The sequence below is a fragment of the Arvicanthis niloticus genome, chromosome 10, assembly GCF_011762505.2.
Source record: "Arvicanthis niloticus isolate mArvNil1 chromosome 10, mArvNil1.pat.X, whole genome shotgun sequence".
NCBI classification, from domain to species: Eukaryota; Metazoa; Chordata; class Mammalia; order Rodentia; family Muridae; genus Arvicanthis; species Arvicanthis niloticus.
This window is the reverse complement of record NC_047667.1, coordinates 56,496,025-56,514,723: the sequence shown is the minus strand read 5'-3', so window position 1 is coordinate 56,514,723 and position 18,699 is coordinate 56,496,025. Positions and strand designations below refer to the sequence as shown.

The 18,699-nt window shown below is 44.7% G+C and overlaps 1 protein-coding gene across 2 annotated transcripts in view; it reads left to right on the top strand.

Moving 5' to 3' along the window:
* The first annotated feature begins 13,872 nt into the window (after window positions 1-13,872).
* Window positions 13,873-18,699, top strand: part of LOC117716606 (serine/threonine-protein kinase Kist-like) — a 17,655-nt gene continuing 12,828 nt past the window's right edge. For both annotated transcript variants that reach the window (XM_076941567.1, XM_076941566.1), the window contains exon 1: window positions 13,873-14,309. In XM_076941567.1, the coding sequence (XP_076797682.1) occupies window positions 14,042-14,309 (268 nt within the window). In that variant the 5' untranslated portion in view covers window positions 13,873-14,041. The remainder of the gene's footprint in view (window positions 14,310-18,699) is intronic.

Genomic DNA, 18,699 nt, shown 5'->3' with positions numbered 1-18,699 from the left:
TGAGTGTTGTAATTGAAGGTTGCTTGGGAGTAACCTTTTCCTTGCGTCACCCTTTAATGGCCACCTTTACTTTTGGTTGCCACAGGACTCTTTACAAAAACAGCAAAGGATTTATGAGACTTTCTAGTATATTCTAAGTTCTCTGCTTCCAGATGTATTGTCCACCAAAGTCTACAGATCCTATGGGTCAGCTGGGGCATGAACTGTATTTCTTCCTGTGCCCAGTGTTTCACAGGGAGCTTGGGTGGGCACTAAGCTGTAGTCATCAGCGAAGATTCAAGGCTAAGAGAGATCAGATCGTCCTCTCAGAAGATCTACAGGGCATGCTGTGTACTGTGTATGGTATGTGCACTGTGTGTGTGGTACATATGTGTTATGTATGTCTGTGTATGGTGCGTACTATATGTATATATGATGTATAGGTGTATATGTATGTTGCATGAGTGGTAATACATGGTATATAGTGTGTTATGTATGAATGAGACAATGTGTATATGTGTGGTATATGATGGATATGTGGGCATATGTAGTATGTGTTTGTATGTACACAGAAGTGTGTGGTGTATGCTACATATGTGATATATATATGGTCTATGTGTTGCATGCACACAAAAGTGTATAGTGAATGGTATATACATGGCATATATGTAGTATGTGTGGTATATGAAGAGGTCTGTGTTATTGTATGTGTGTGATTGTGCATGCACACATGTGTGTCTATGTGTATGTGTCTCTGTGTGTATATGTATGTATGTGTGAGTGTTTGGATGTGTGTCTCTCTGTGTGTATGTATCTGTGTGTGTCTGTGTGTGCATCTCTGTGTGTATGGTGCATATGTTTCTCTGGATACATGAGTCTATGTATGTATGTATGTATGTATGTATGTGTCTGTGCATCTCTGTATGTGTGTGCATCTGTGTGTGTGTGAATGTATGTGTGTGTGCTGTGTGTCTATGTGTGTATCTGTGTCTGTATGTCATGTCTCTGTGTGTGTTTATGTGTGTGTCTGTGTCTCTGTGTGTGTGCATCTGTGTGTGTGAATGTTTATAAGTGTGTGTGCATCTATGTGAGTATGTTTATATGTGTGCTGTGTGTCTATGTGTGTGTCTGTGTCTGTGTGTCTGTGTGCGATATGTGTGTGTATGTCTGTGGGTCTCTGTGTGTGCGCATCTGTGTGTATGTGTTTGTTTATGTGTGTGTGTATCTCTGTGTGTGTGTCATGTCTGTGTGTGTTTGTGTGTTTGTGTATGTCTGTGTGTCTCTGTGTGTGTGCATCTGTGTGTATGTGTTTGTTTATGTGTGTGCACCTCTGTGTGTGTGTGTGTGTGTGTGTGTGTGTGTGTCTGTGCTCCCCTCCAGTCATCTGGAGGGCTAACAGAAAGAATGTTGGTGAGCTTGTATGCTGTGATTCCAGCCAGATGGTTCCATCCGTGAAAAGCCAGTGTCTGTGTTTTTGTTTGTTTTGGTTTGTTGTTTGTTTAAGTGACTTGAACACATAGGGATTTTTCTCTTTGAGGCCCAGGAGTCTGTGTCTAAGCTGGGCTGGAGAGAAGCAGGCCCCTGGGCTTGGGCCAGTTGGTTTGTCTAAGTGTGAATTCTAACAGCCAGGCTCAAAGCCCTGTGCCACTTCTGATGTCAGATGGCAGAGACACGCTAGATGCCTTTGAGTCAATGGATTTGAAAGGCTGCATAAGCTTTTGGGGTGCTGGAAAGGCAGTCGTGCCTAGAATTCAAGGGGAGTCCCAGGAGAGCTTGGAGAAGGACACCTGAGCCCGGAGTGGAAGACACGGCTCAGGGCTGTGGTCTTGCAGCACCACCTGGGGGTGATAAAGAGAATGGCTTCAGAGACTTCCAGAGGATGAGCCCACCCTACAGTCTCCTCCCTAATGTGGATGCACTATGGTCTCCTCTCCTGTTCTGACTTCAGGTGAAAGGCTGAGGACTCTGAAAGTGCAGGTTTCTGCTGAGGGATCTACGGTCTTGTTTCCGACATCCCTGCTTCATCATCAGCATGCCTGCCTTTTAAAGGCAATAGCACCAAAGATGCTTAAAACGGTCAACTGTGTGTGTGTGTGGGGGGGATTTTTGTGGGGACTGAAGTTCACCTGACTTGTTCACTAGGTTAAAAAAGTGAGGCTCCAGCTCCTGCCATGAAGCCCAATGCTCTTCCCACTGCTGTTCTGGCCCCTGGGGTAGGTGCCTGATTGGGCCTGTCGGCAGGGACTAGGCAATAGAGGGACTCCAACCTGAAAGAAAAGGGTAACTCACAACAAAGCCAGGAAGAGCCCTGAGTGTGACACCCACAGAGGCAGGAGGCTCTTATGGGCATGGGGACTCGTGACAGTGGGCGTGGACTAACCTTGGCCAGACCCTTGCTAGTAAGGGGCTCCTCAAGTGCCTTCTCATCCCTTGATCCTGCCCTGCCCTCTCCTTGCAGTGTGCCTCAGAGAACACTGCCATCACCCCTGGTTCTGCAGAGGTGAAGCCTGGGGTCCTGGGATGTAGGGGTCCAGGAAATGTCCTTTGTCTTCCTGGAAAGACATCTTGTGCATCCCCTTATTCATCCCTGACTATAATCAGATGTGTGTTGCAGAAACCATGTGAAGACATGCAGGATGGTCCAGGGACAAGAGTGGGTACTACTGAGGGGCTGCAGGGGAGCCACTGGTCTAATGTCTGCTCACTCCTCAAGGGCTACCTCATGATCCCTCTTCAATGCACTATTCTGGCAAACGTGACGTGAATGATGCCTGCCACTGTTTTCTATGGCGTCTTAACTGCTGCATGGCCAGCTTACCTCTCTAGCTAGTGCTTGTCAGTGTGTACACAATAATGGGCCAACTTGAGTCTCAGTCTGTTCCTCCCCACCCCACCCACAGTGCTCTGTATACACAGCAGACACCACTCGGAGCACACCTGAAAGTTGAGACAGTTGGAAGGTTGTGCCTGTCTCGTTCGTTGTCCTTAACAGCTTTAGCTCAGTGCCGGATACCGTATTAGTCAGATCCCTGCCACTGTGACTAAATACCTGAGTACCAAGTTATAAAGAGGAAAGGTTTATTTCCTTTCACTGTCTCCATTGATGTGTTTATAAAAAGATAGAGATATAGGATATGTTCTATGAGTGTGTGGTGAGGGGTAGGGAAAGGAGATGTCTCAGCGGGCCCATGTCGAGGCATCTCTTCCCCATGAGGGACCAGCCATACACAGTATAGTATAGAATAGAGTTTATTCATGGCATGGGGAGGGGAGTTAAGAGGGTAGTAAAGGCAGAGAGAGAGAGAGAGAGAGAGAGAGAAGAAGAAGAAGAAGAAGAAGAAGAAGAGGAGGAGGAGGAGGAGGAGGAGGAGGAGGAGGAGGAGGAGGAGGAGGAGGAGGAGAAGTAGAAGAGGCCTGCCATGAGCACGTGGAGAGAGGGGGAAGGGAAGGGGAAAGGGTGAGGCGACAGAGGGGGAGCAAGAAGGCAAGAGTGCAGAAGATCAAGAGAGCAAGAGTGCAAGAGAGAGGGGAGGGGGCAAGCAGCCCCTTTTATAGTGGACTAGGACTACCTGGCTGTTGCCAGATAACTGTGGGGAGGAGCATACCTGGCTGTTGCCAGGTAACTGTGGGCAGGAACATACATGGCTTTTGCCAGGTAACTGTAGGGGTGGAGTTTAGATAGAATGCTAATATTCATGGCCTCAGTCCCTTAGGCTACAAAGTTGTGGAAGCATGTGGCAAAACCAAAACAACAAACAAAACAATACAAAGAACGGGGGGGGGGGGGGGGGGGGAGGCCCGGGAAAGAACCAAGGGTCACCCCCAAGGGTGTTCTTTCCCCAATGGCCTAAGTTCCCCTTGCCAGCCCCACCCCCTAGAGGTTTCATCAGCTCTTAGTATCACAATGGACTGCTGACCAAGCCTTCAACATATAAGCTTTTGTTTGTTTTGAGAAAGGGTCTTACTAAGTAGCCCTGGTTGGCCTAGAACTTGCCTTGTAGACCAGGCTGGCCTTTGAACTCTTGGGAATCTGTGTCTGCCTCCCAGGTGTTAATTAAAAGGGTGTACCACCATGTCCAGCCACACAAAGGCTTTGAGGGGGATACTTCAGAACCAAATGGTAGCTTTCCAGTTCCTCCTCACCTCCCTGCCCCCTAAACACAAGCTGAGTGGCCAGAGGGTAAGGAGTGGGAAGAACTTTTTTTTTTTTTTTACTTCCAGCTTTGCAGAGGCTTCTCTCTAAGGTCCTCCACATTCCTCATCCCCACCCCCTTCCCCAAAACACTGGCCACACCCCTGAGGATCTGGAAGTTACTAGAAGATTCCAAATGTCCTTTTTGATCCAAGCCCTTGGAAAGGATTGAGACACTGGGCCCCACGGTCTGATCTCAGCCAGGCTGATCGGAGGGGCTGTTTAGACACCAAAGATGGACTTTTCTGGAGAATCTCTTCCCACTTAATAAATCCTGCTCAAAGCAGATGATAACAGCGCCTGGCTACATGGTGCCTGAGATGGATGGTGACATTTTCCACAACAGTGAGTCCCTAATCCAGATCCTGTGACACAGCCTTGGAGCCATCAGCATTCTGGGAGACAAATAAATGGTCTGACTGGAGAAGGAGAAGCGTTGGGAGGATGAGAGTGTGGGACTGGAGGGGGCCCACATGGGGCGTGGAGGCATGTGGGAGAGAGCTGCGAGCAGAGAAACTTACCAGGCAGGGAAGGGCAGTTGGGGGCAAACCCTGTTTGAGCCTGTTCCAGGAACCAAGTTGTGTGAGTTCCTGGATACCAAGAAAGAGGTGTCAGCTGTGTGCTCAAACCCCAGTAATGACACCAGCTATCCCTCCGTACAGGAGATTCGTTGCTGCCTGTAGCAATGGCCTGAGAGGGCTCTGTGACTTTTGGTGTTCGGTTGAAGTGGCTTGTGATCTTTGTTTAGGATGAGACAGTCTGTACTCTTTGGGGACCATCATCATGGCAGGGAAAGGGACAGAGCTTCAGGGACTCCAACAAGAACGTGTGGGATTTACAGCTGAGAAGCAGGGAGCTGCAGGTGAGTGGAATATTATGATCAGGGCACATCTGCTTGAGGAGAGTTTGTCAGAGTGACTGGGTAGGATTCTTTCTGAAGACAAGCTTGAATAGGAAGACTCTCAACCAGGGACTGGGGAAGATCTCCAAGCTGATGTAACAGGATTTTTCAGACTGGATTCTACAAGGCAGAGAGGGAACCCAGAGCTTGTCCCCGGCGGAGTACAGAAGCGAGAATTTTTGTCAGTGCTCACGTTCAACCCTCAGGGTGAGAGCCCTGCTGTGACCTGAAGAGACAGCCCCTCTCAGGCTCTCAGTGCGCATGTAGGCATAGATACAGTACTCACTCACAAAGTCGGGGATTTTATGTTCTACACATTCATGAAGCAAACCAATATTTTTGGTGGTACTTTATGGTTTACAAACTCTGTTATGTATTTATTAGTTGATCTCTCATGCGAGGAAAGGAAGGCCCTGAACCAGCAGAGGATGCCTGGAAGCCTGGCACCCTCCAACACCACCCCCCCCCCCGCCACCCCTACCCCCACCACCAAGACAGAGTCTCACATAGCACAGGCTGGCCTTGAACTTATTATGTAGCCAAGAGTGACCCTGAACTCCTGGTCTTTCTGCCTCCATTTCCTGTGGACTGAGATTATGTCATACATGGTTTATGTGATGCTGTGGGGTCAGACCTAGGGTTTCCTGTCTACCAGAGGAGCTCCACTCCCAGCTCTCATGCCCATTTTACACACTAGAAAACTGAGACCCGTGTAAGCTGGCTGCCTCTGCCATCTGGCTACATGCAGCTCCCACTGACTAAGCACATACTTTGTAACAGGTACTATACTACAACAGCTCTGGCAAGAAGAAACTGAGCCTTGGAGAGGTCACCAGCTCCAACGGTGATTGTTTGTGCTCATTGGTCTCAGCCCCTATGTTCTACTGACTTTCTGGTGCTCTTTTTCCTCTTAGGGGATACCTCATCCTAAACTCACATACACGCGGGATCTCTTGTCTCATGTAAGGAGTAGGGCAGACATATTGCAGATTAACCTGGTCAACTCCATCTTTTTCTTGTCAGGAGATTGGCACCAGAGTCTGTCCTCGAATATATCTGAGGTGTTCTAAGAGGAGGAGCTGTGCTGGTAGAACCTGTGGGTACATTTGGGGAATTGAATCCCCCGGCCTCTTCATTGTTCCCTCGGGTTTGCCACCCACGTCACCTATAAGTCGGACTGGGATTGCACTGTGTGTGCCTTCAAATGCAGATGTACAATGTCCGTGGGTCCAGAAACATCACCTGCTAATGTTTCCAGAGTTTGTGCTCCAGTTAGGAGCCTGGGTTTTTAAGGCACAGGCATGGGAGTGTTGCGAGTGTGTGATTTTTCCAGTGCGGCTGGCACCGCCTGAGTATTGCCTCGTGTCAGGCTTCTTTTTCTTCTGGCTTGTTTTTGATGGACGGAACCAGCATCTATCTGGCAACACCCCTGAAGCTTCTGAGCTTGGTTCCTCTAACGAGCTTTGTTCAAATTCTGGGTAAAGCTTTCTTTCTGTAGGTTTGGGATGCAGGGTTTTCAACTTTTGTGATGGCCATGGCCTTTTTCTTTCCAGCCAGCTGGGTTTACCTCCTCAAAGATGTCAGCCCCAGCCTCGCCAAGTTTGGGGTTTATAGCTCCACGGCTGGTGACTTAACATGGGTGTAAAAATAGATCAGTGTTTTTTCTTCCTTCTCTTTAAAATTGGAGAGGAAGCGAAGTGTGCATGTGTTTTCCAACATCCCGTCAGTCAGAAACTGTTGGAGCAATTTTAGCTTAGTTTTTCCCCACCCCAAAAGATTTGCTCCAAGCCTGAGTCAGACGATGGAACACTTCAAGGAAAAATTTTTTTCCAAAGAAGTCAAATGCAATTAATGAGGAGGGAGCTGAGGGAGAATGAATTCCAGAGCATTCTCTGTAATGTCTGTAATTATGTCGTTGCCTGATAAACACCCGAATGTGTGATCCACTGGCTGTTCCCCTCCTCGCAGGGTTCTTACAAGAAGTGACCGTTTCTTTCCATTACAGATCTGGAGGATTTAATTTTCCCAACTGAAACCATAAACAAGATGGAGTTTTATATGTGTCACACACACGTAGCTGATGGAGAAAGTTTATTAAAAACAAATGAAAGTCAGGCCTGGCATTGCAGGTCTGTAAAGCCCAGCTACCCGGGCTGAGGTGGCAGAGTTGTGAGTTCAAGGCCAGCCTGGGCAGCTTGGGGAGATGCTAGCTCGAAAGGCTTTAAAAAGAGAATCTGGGAATGTAGCTCAATGGTTGAGTGCTTGCCCAGTGTGAAAGAGATGCTACATTCAATCTCCAGTATCGTAAAGCATAAGGCAATACAAAAAAATTGTGACTTTGCTCAGGCCCAGGTGTCTGCTCTGTGCAGGAAGACACATAGGTTAGACCGCCATAGCAAGCAGCATAGATGTGTTTCACAGCGGCGAGGCAGTGATCAGCTTTGTGAAGACTTTTGTCTTCGCTTTTGTTTCTTCAAGTTAAAATGAATCCATTTGATCTTGTCTACCTACGGACATGGGCCTGAGCAATCACGTGAGGTTCCCTCAGCTCTACCTACGGACATGGGCCTGATTACAGCCAGGCTCCTTCCACCCACACCCATTTTCTTATCTACTCCCCATCCAAAGACCACTTCTGACTCCCAACGCCTCAGCCCCCTCCACTCTACTTGAACATTTTAAGATCTGTTTATCTCAGAACAAAATCACCTCTTCTCTTAAATCTCCCTCCTAAACCTCCTCTATCACTTGGCCTGCAGTCAAAGCTGCCTGCGTATGGGGAGATAGTCTGTCCTTCTGGCTACATCTGTCACCTGCTTCTCACACCGCACACAGTTTTCTCTTATTGTTCTGAGTTCACCAGTGACCTCCCCATAGCCAAGGTCATCAGGACATTTCCTTGGCCTTCCCTTATGGGATTTCTATGCTGTACTTGGCAATGATCATACATCCACCCATCTATCCAATCCACCCATCCATCCATCTATCCATCTGGCCATCTAGTCAACCCACCCATCCATCTTCACCACCCCTACCATCCATCTGCCTATCTACCCACCACCCCATTCATCTACCCATCATCCATCCATCCATCCATCCATCCATCCTTCCATCCAATTTACCCACCTATTCGTCTACCTACCCATCCATGCCCCATCCATTCACCTATCATCCATTTACCCATCATCCATCCATCCACCCATACATTCATCCAATCTACCCACCTATCCATCCACCTGCCACCCCTATCCATCCACCCACCCACCCACCATCCATTCATCTACCCCCACCCCATCCATCCACCCATCCATAGACCTTCACCCCAACCCATCCATCCACCTATGAACCCAGCTCCTAGTTATCTTCAGTGTCAGGTTTAGGATGGTCTCCTGGCTTCTGTGTGGCTGTTCTGTCACGGTCCACTACATTTTTACCCATCTCAGCCTATTAGCATCGCTTCTCTCCTTAACCAACCAACGTTCCCAGGACTCCCCTTCACCCTCTGGCCCCTCTTTCTAAAGCTCCCACCTCTCCCTTGATCTCCAGGGCTCCTCGATTTTTCTCTAGCAGGAGCCTCATCCCTTAGGGCCAGAAGCCCATACCTTCCCTTGGATCGGGGCCTCTGATTCTAAGTTGCCACTTTCTCATAACCCACTCTGTACTCAGTCACTGGCTCTAGCTTCCTGTGGCTCATCTTGGGCCCCTCCTCCTTTTGCTTAGCTTTAAATCTCCTTACTTTGGTCAAAATGTCTTAATTTCTCAGTGAGTTCTCCACACCTTCAGGTAAGGGGCCCAGTGTTCCTCACAGAAGGTCGGGGCTCCCTCAGTTCCTCCTCTATCTCCTAGCTCCACCCACCTGCCTTGCTGACTGACAGCTCGGTAGCCCCTAGATTCCCTTGATTTGGCGGCAGCAGCCACAGTTAGTAGGACACTGTGTGCAGGTGCTACAGGGGCGACCCTGTGAGCTCCCCCACTGACCCACATGAGTCCCACAAGCTCAGTTCTCGCAGGATGCCGATGCCAAAGGCAGGCAACAGAAGCCGAGGCACGCCGGGCGGTGGTGGCGCACGCCTTTAATCCCAGCACTTGGGAGGCAGAGACAGGCAGATTTCTGAGTTCGAGGCCAGCCTGGTCTACAGAGTGAGTTCCAGGACAGCCAGGACTACACAGAGAAACCCTGTCTCGAAAAACAAACAAACAAACAAACAAAAACAGAAGCCTAGGCACACACTCCACATTCTTCACATGGATGGCATCCTATGCCTTCCACCAACTGTGGTTCCTTTGTAACTTCTGGCTTCGCTCTGCAACCCCAGAGCACCATCCCATTCCAGGCCAGCTTATAGTTCTGGGCTTCTACCTGCTAGGGTGTTGTTTTTCTCTGTCCTCATTGTGTTCCTAACACAATTCGATTAAGTGAAATCCTCCGTTCTGTATAGTATCCTTGAAGCCTATCCTCCTTAACTGCAGAGGGATTATGTCCTCAAAATATGAATCTAGTAGTGTCCCCTGAGCTTACCACTGTTCAATGGCATCTTCTTGTTCTTAAGAACAAATCTAAAGGATTAGTTCAGAAACTATTTTGGTGATTACTCTGACCTCCACCCTCCCTCTGGTGGCCCCTCCTGGTAGCTCTCTCTCTCTTTGCCTCTTTCCTTCCCTCAGGAACATTGCTCACAGGTGCCAGGCAGCTCTGCACTGACCACTGCAGGCAGAAATCAAACAGGGAGTAGTGGACAAACAGCAGGCTCTCTGCAGACCCTAACTAGGATACTACCAGATACAAGATAGGAAGGATTTGGAGAAGGCAAGTTAAGGAGAGGAAGAGGCAGAGGAAGGGGGTGGGGGGGGGGGGGAAGGAAAACACAGCCAGCCATTCATTTCAGTAGTTTCCTTTCCTTCCAGTCTTTCCCTGAGACTCAGGACAGCCACTTCCCCCAGGGTACTCTTCGAGCAATGTAGACTTCTAAACCTCCATGCTCTTGTCTCCACCTTCTGGTGGGAGTGGGAGTGTTACTGAGCAGGAGAAAGATGATCAGCTAAACCAAGGAAACCCCTGGGTGCTGGGTAAATTAGTCATGCACCACCATGGCTTGTTTGGCACTGAGCATACTTTAATAGCATATCTTTTCTGGTGTGTTTATTTAATGCAGAAGGGTGTGTGTGTGTGTGTGCAGAGAGAGGGTTGTCAATCTTTCCTTTCTATTTGGCTGTGCTACAACAGTATCATATTACAGAACGTAATACTCAATTTTCTTATGGACAATGATTGATATGCAGTGAAAAATATAAAGATTTACATTCTACTCCCCACATGTAGCAACACTAATACAGAAGAGCAGACCTGTATTTTTCACTTCTTTAAAATGTGGCAAAGCAGAGCTGGCGAGATGGCTCAGCGGTTAAGAGCACTGACTTCTCTTCTAGAGGTCCCGAGTTCAATTCCCAGCAACCACATGATGGCTCACAACCGTCTGTAATGGGATCCGATGCCCTCTTCTGGTATGTGTCTGAAGATAGCTACAGTGTACTCATATAAATAAAAACAAATAAATCTTTTAAAAAATGTGGCAAAGCAAAATGAGGAAAGCTTATGAGGAATCTTATTCCTCTTTTTTAAAGCTTTTGACCATCTGTCTATGTGGTGGCAAGGAAAATGACTTCTCAGTCTCACTGCTGTCTTCTCTACCTTCTCCTAGGAGCATTAGTAAACAGCAGATGTACTTTTTAGCACCTGCCCCATAAAGCCAGAATACCTTAGATACACCGCTAGCCTCCCCTAGTTGTGTGTGTAAAGTTAGCAAATGTGGATCTAGTAGACTTTTAAAGAGAAAAACACATACATTAGTAAATATAGTATCTGAAGAAAATAAGTATCTGATATATACATATATATAATATATAATATATGATATAATATATATAATATATATGTATATATATGTATATATATATCAGATTATATTTTTAAAAATATTCATCTAAGATTCACTGCAAGACTTCATCAGACCTCATCAGAACTGACAGGTATTAGCATTTCTTGGTAAATGATTAATTACTTTACGGTCTATGGAAAAGAGAATATGACTTATATTCAGAACCATAGGTGAGAACATAGGCTCCAGAGTTGGGCTGCTCAGTTTTTAACTCTAAGTCTATGACTTTTTTTATTATGCACATGACATTAGCAAATGACTTCCAACACAGCATACATTTCTCCTACTTTAAAATGTTAGTGTGTTGTTATGGAAACTGGAAGAAATACCATCTTCCTGTCACAGAATAAGCATATCTGGAGACTGGATTATTTGTAATGGTGACAGTCCACTCTCAGGTACATAGGGAGTTCAGATTGAGGAGGCTCAAACCTGTCTTTTTTAATTGGGACCTGCGATGGTGCACCATCCCTTCTTTTTCATCCTGTTAGAAGATGCTGAGCATGTCCCAGGCATCCCTAAGCTGGGCTCAGTCAGTACGGACCAGAGCCAGAGGGGCAGGTTATGAAGTAGCAAGAAACTAGGCTGGAGAACAAAAATTTTTCTTTTCTATTTCTGAGCCTTTTCTTGGACTATTTTTGGAAGCTCATCTGCATGATTTATTAGGATAGACTTATTTATTTCCCTTCAAGTGATAATGAAGGTAACATGTTACTCTAAATGTCATCTTGTTCGAATGTCACCACTCTGCTTTTAACCTGTGAGATCTGTCTCATCAGGAAGAGTCAAACGTGCCCCAGTGTTTTCTTTCTAGTTTGTGAAATATTCATGTAGTTACTCACTATCTATAACAAACACTGCCATCTCTTGATTCCTTTTTTTCTGATTAAAAATGTTTTTAGAAGCTTATATTGCTAAAAGTGTCCACAAAATTGTTCATTCGCTTTGTGGTGTATGGCGTACATACCAGAAGACAAAGGAGGGTGTCAGATTGGCATCTAGCAAATCCTAGCTGTCTTCCTACAGTTACAACTGCCAGCATTGCCTCCCATGCCTGATTTTTTTTTGCATAAGTACTATAGATTTAAACTTTATGTTTAGAGGAAAGGGAGTCTCTCAGTTTAGCAGACTAGCGAAGAATAAAAATCTGTAATTAAGGAAGTTAGTTCAATTGTCTCGCCCCATCTTGAGGTTTCTATGTGCTAAGAATTTAGCACCTGGTATGTATGGGGTTGTTGTTGGTGGGGTGCTAGATAGGATATAAGGTGTAGCTGATTCCTCTACAAAACCAGCTTCTGTGAGCTAACATTCCCTACCGTTTGCTTATATAGAAGAAAGACTTTCTAAAAGAGAGAGTAGGAAGAGAAGAGGCTCTATGGATTTATGGTTGTCAACATCAGTTCTGGCTACTGCATGCTGAAATTGGAGCAACTTGGTGACTAAGATCAAGCCCCACTCCCTCATCACCTCATGTCATTTGGTCAGTTAGTGATCCTTGAGTTATTGGCTTCTACTTGTATTCAGTCCTGAAGATATTATCCATGTGAATCTGAGTGGTATATGAATCGTTACTTGTATGAAGACTTATATTAACACAAGTTAACAAATAAACTTAAAAGAGGTCCATGGGTATAAGAATCAAAATGAAATAGTGGATTGTCACAGGTTGAAGGAAGGAGGGACTGGAGGCTTGTTTAACAAGAAGAGAGTTTAGTATCTGCAAGATGAATAAAACCAGTTCTGTGGCTGTTTGTTGATAATGTTTGCCTAATGCGAATATACTTCATATTACTTAGCTAGCTAAATACTAGCTAATGGGATACAACCAGAAACTGAGTACCATTCTGGGTCTAACACTCATCAGAATCAAGTGTGTGTTTCTCTAAGTTTGTTCCCCATCTCAAAACCATGAAATGCTGAAAGGCGAAACAAACACATAGAAAACAAAGATAGAGAATGGCAGAAGCCTGTGTTATTGACTCCAGGCAGGAATGTTTCCATATCTAAGAGACTTTACTTGGGTGTTTTTGTCACAATAAGTCTATATCCAAATATTATGTTAGTATCTGACTTTCATTCTCTCAGTTGCTTAATGTACACAAAATGACTAGTCTTTAGCTATATGTTCATTTTTTTTTTAAGCAGGAGAAATGATGTGGCATGGAAGAAAACACAACACTCATGTGAGTCAAGCAAAACTTTCCAAGGAATCCTTGTCAGTTATGTAGGAAGGTCTCAATTGACTAGACCTATGGGCGTGGTCACAACCAGCTCTGAGAGAGGACAGGTCCTTTTTCTGTATACACCACTGTCCCAAAGAAAATCAAGATTATATTAAGAAGGGTGGTAGTGATGATGGATATCAGACAGATATTAAAGCATGTAGCTTTGGGCTTGTCATAACAGGTAATAAAAAAAAAATAAGATAGTAGCTACAGAGAGCTTTAGCAGTTAAGAACACAAACTGATCTTCCCTAGTACAGGACTTTGGTTTCCATTACTCAAACCATGCAGCTTACAACCACATATAACTTCAGCACCAGAGGCTATCACACCTTCTTCTGACTTTTACCACACTGTGACACGAACACAGAAACATATACAAATATAATAAATCTTTTATAATAAGATAAAGAAAACAAACCAATAATTGCCATATGTGTTGCTAGATCCAGGGCCTTCCTTGCCCATGCAAGCCAAGCAATTTACTACTGTGCTACACCCCCATCTCTATTAATTAAGTTAAATACCTTATAATCCTTTTTTAGCTAAACCAAATTTTCCCCCTGGAGGCCCCGCCCCTCTTAGGCCCGCCTCCTTCAGCCTGTAGGATTGGCTTTCCCCCACTTCCGGCTGCTGGTCTGAGTGCGCTCCCGCTTCCGGTGTCATGGCGGCCTGAGGTCCCGGGAGTCGGTGCGGGCGTTGCAAGCCCCTCCCTGCGGAGCGGCGGGTCCGGCGGGGATGTGACGGCGGGCGCCGCGGGCCTGCCTGGCGCGTCGTGTCGGCTCGCGTGTCCTCGCCCCAGCCCGCACCATGGCGGGGTCCGGCTGCGCGTGGGGCGCCGAGCCGCCGCGCTTCCTGGAGGCCTTCGGGCGGCTGTGGCAGGTACAGAGCCGCCTGGGCAGCGGCTCCTCGGCCTCGGTGTACCGGGTGCGCTGCTGCGGCACCCCGGGCTCGCCCCCCGGCGCCCTCAAGCAGTTCCTGCCTCCGGGAACCACGGGGGCTGCGGCCTCGGCCGCGGAGTATGGTTTCCGCAAAGAGAGGGCGGCGCTGGAGCAGTTGCAGGGTCACAGGAACATCGGTAATTGTGGCTGTCCCCCATCTCCTGCCCAAGTTCCTGTCTAAACACAGGCGTCCTCAGCCTGGCCCCCGGCCTTTGGTCCTTTAGGTTTGAGGAGAGGGTCGGGCCTCACTTTCAGTCTGGGTTTTCTTTGCAGCCCAGTGATTATACGATGGAGGTGGTATCGTATAGCAAACGCTTAGTAAAGTCCTGTTTGCTTCAAGAGGCAGGAGCACTTCTGTTACAAACTCATGGAGCCTGCTTTTTACATTTACCTAGTTATCGAACCTGGTGTTCCCAGCTTTCAACTGGCCAAACATTGAATTCTGTCAAATACCTGCCAAAGAAATGGGTCAGGTTTTGCAGCTGACCACGGTTACAACAAAACGGCATTTATAAAAATGCTGCCCTCTGGAGTAGCTAGTATTTATGCCAAGATTCTTCCACGGATAATTTGTTGAGAAAAAAATTAAAAGGGGTGGCACTTCTTAACTAGACATTTCTGATGGAGAGATAATATAATAGGGAAGAAAAGCTTAATTAAAGTGTAGTGCCTGGAATGGTCATGCAGTCCTATAATGCCTGCATGAGGGAATCTGGAATTTGAGGCCAGCTTGCTCTTCCTAGCAAGTTCCACGGCAGCCTCAGCTACATAGTTATTGAGGGTGTCTAAATGCTTGAGATCCTGACAGTCAATCAATGCACAGAGTTAGGTCGGGTGGATCATCATCATCATATAATTGAACAGAATCCATAGAAATGTAATATTATAAAGAAAAAACCTGCTTTTATATTTGAGGAAAACTAAACAGCTATAAAGGAGAATACAGTTAACATGTCTTCTCAGTAAGATGCCTATGCACAAAGTTAAAGGGACTAAAGATAGTGACCTAACATTTTTACGTTGTGATCTTTTAATCTGCTGTTTGCTATTTAGTCAACTATTATGTCTAAAAACTATAAAGTCTAAAAGACATTGTAAAGCATTTAAGACTAAAGAAGGTTTACCACTCAAAAGATCAGCTTTAGTGATGACCTAAAAATTTGCCAAGATACAAAAATTTTGCTTGCAGTAAACACGTTAGTAAGAATACTAATAAGTCAGAAGGATACTGTGTACTTTGAGATGCATAAGAAGAAAGGATGGGTAATTGACTCGGGGGTTGTCATTTAAGTGATAAAGGACACAAAATGAATGGGCTGAATTTTAGATAATATCAGAAAACCACATGGGATTAGTGATGGTCACAAGAAAAATGAAGATTTACTAAATTCTAGCAATTGATACACTTATTGTAGAATAAAACAGAAATATAGGTCATAATGAGTGTTGGGTTAAAAAAAGACCACTTCAATAGAGCTTTCATGTCTAAAGCAATAACTCAGTCTTCTCAATCGATAGCAGAAGAGGAGAGAAAGGAAAACAAAAGGTCAGTGAGTGGAAAGAATGGAGTGCCACCAGTCTGAGGCTAGCCTGGGCTACATAGCAAGACCCTGACTCAATATAAATGACTGGCTTTGAAATGCCTAAGAGAGAATTGATTAATGTCAAAGAGAAAGATAGAAGACATAGAGTGATGAATGAGATAAATCTGTAGTTGCAAAAGGAGCATCAAAATAATAAAGAGGGTGGCATGTTAATGAAAATGAGACGTCAATCACTATGGAAAAAAATGGAAAAGTCACTGCAAAACCAAAAAGACCACACTGGTAAAATAACATAATAAACTAATTTTTATTATTGTGCTTCTCTCCTTCAAAGGATCAGCTAGGAAAAGGTGAAAGGCTTTAATTCATTTACTTGTTGTATAATGGCTTGGATTTGAAACATTCCCATGGGCTCCTGTGTTTTGTTGATTAGCCTTATTATTTAATACAATTTATGTGTATGGGTGATTTTGCCTTCATGTATGTCTGCATAACACATATACTGCCTATAAAGACCAGAAGAAGGTATTGAGTCCCTGGGAACTGGACTTAAATACATTTCTGTTGTAAGAGTGCCCTGTCCTCTGAAAGAATAGCCAGTGACTTTAAGCATTGAGCCATCTCTCCCGCCCCAGGCTCATATGTTTGAACACCTGCTCCCCAGTCGGTAGTACTATTTTGGAAGATCCTGGCTGGTGGAGTTTTTGAGGTTTATTGCCCAACTTTGCTTCTGTTCCTGTTTTCTCTGCTTCTAGATCGGCCAAGTCGTTGGCATCATGACACCCTGCCATTGCCATGTCTTTCCATGTGATGAACTAAACTTCTGGAGCCATGAGCCTATATAGTCTCTTTTTCCCTTTAGGTTCATTCTGTCAGATATTTTGTTTTTCCAGTAACAGGAAAAGCAGCAAGTGCAGTTCTGTGACTTCTCAAGTAGAAATTATAGATATCAACTCATTAAATCCAATCATTTATTAAAATATAATTCATCATGTTAAGCAACACAAGGATAGTTTGGTACCTATTTCATTCATTTTAGTAACTAAACTTTATAATACAGTGAAGATATAAGGAATGTGCCAATCTTATTAAATGCAGAAAGGTAGCACAATAAACTTCAAAATTTTTTTCATATAAAACTTCTGAAATGGCGTTGATTAGAAATATTTACTAAGAAACTTGTAACAATAGGCGTAAATTGCGAAAAAAAAATTTAAGCATTCCTATCTTACTTTTCTAATGCTGTGACAAAACACCATGACCAAGACAACTTATAAAAGAAAGTGTTTAATTGAACTTAAAGTTTCTGAGGGTTAGAGTCCATGATGGCAGAGCAAAAATATAGTGGCAGGAACAGCTAAGAGCTCACATGGCAGCTTTATTCAAAATTCTACCACACTATCCCGACCAAGTTAACATATAATTTAAAATGTATTGGAAGATTGATTAGTAGCTAAACTAAGAAATTAGAGAGGAGAATTTGCCCTATAAAGCAAGCAACAAGCCACAATTTATAGAGGAAAAGATGTAAGATATAACAAAGCTTTGGTACTAAAACTATTGTGATGTATATTGTGTATGATAGCTAACGACATATGAAAAATGTTTTATAATGAAAGAACCATAAATCTGTGTAATTGGAGAGGTGTATTTCTAAGCCAGTCCATCACTAAGATGTATAACTAACTAATAGGGCTTTTACTAGTGAAATATGAAACTGACTTAATACAGTCGAAGAAAATTATGGTTAAGTTTGTATGTCTTAGGATATACATGATTAAGCCTAAATTCATCATTTACTCACAGATACTTATTATCTACTATGTGTGGAAGGCTTTCTGGACACTAGATAATGTCAGTGAAAATGGGGAAAGCCTCTGCACTGTTAACCCCCAAATGTAGAAGATAAATGTTAAAAGTAGAAGAAAATGCAGCCTCATTTTGACCTTGGAGAGGGGGAAGGACTCCTTCCTAGACAAGAACCAGAGAAAAACACAGGCCCTGACGTCAAACTCTTAATCTTCTTGAGTAGCTAGGAATTCAGATGTATAGCAACACACTTGGGTTCTAGCCAGGCCTTAATTAACTTTCTTTGTTTATTTTATATACGCTCATGATTGGAGCCCGTGGCCTTTGCACATGCTAAGCAAACTGTCTACCACTGAGTTACATGTCCATCAAGTCCTTAGTTTAACATTTTGAACTAGCCATAAAGTGCAGGGGGCCTTAAAATTAACTCAACCAGTCCTTCAGAAAAATGCTTTCAGTCCTTAATTCCTGTGTTTTGGAGGGTATATTTCTGTGCATCATCTGTTTCCATAAGCTGGGTACAACCATGCTCTAATGGCTCTTAGAACCTAGGCAGGAATAGAACCAACCATATGAGAACATCTTTAAAATATGTTGGTACACATATGTAATGAACTTATAGCATTCACACAGAAAGATGCACAAGCCTGGAGATCATCGTGTTAAGTAAAATTTGTCAGATTCAGAAGGAAAAACCACATTTCCCTTATATGCAAAATCTAGATTTAAATTAACGTGCAAATACATATGGAGGACGTCAGAGTTTAGAAAGTGCACTGTGAATCAGGAAGAGCTCAAATGGGGAAGGGAGAACAGAGAAGGCATGGGATATAGGCAGAAGAGGCTCTCTCTGAGGATAGGAGGGTCCCAGTAGGGTGGGAAAGATAGGGCAGGTCAAGAAAGAAGAAAGGATTGGCCACATGTGGTCACTTGTGCCTGTAAACCTAGCACTTAGGGGGTCGAGGCAGAAGGATTGCCTCCAGTTTGAGGCTAGCCTGTGCTAGACTGAGATTCTGTCTGAAAAAAGCAAAACAACAAAAAGAGAAACAATAACAAGCAAGCAAACAAAAACCCCAGAGTATAATGATTTATCTGTATAAACAGGATGGAGTGACACCCATTTCTTTGTATGCTAATCACACTTACCAGAAGGCGGAGCTAGCAAAGTGATGGC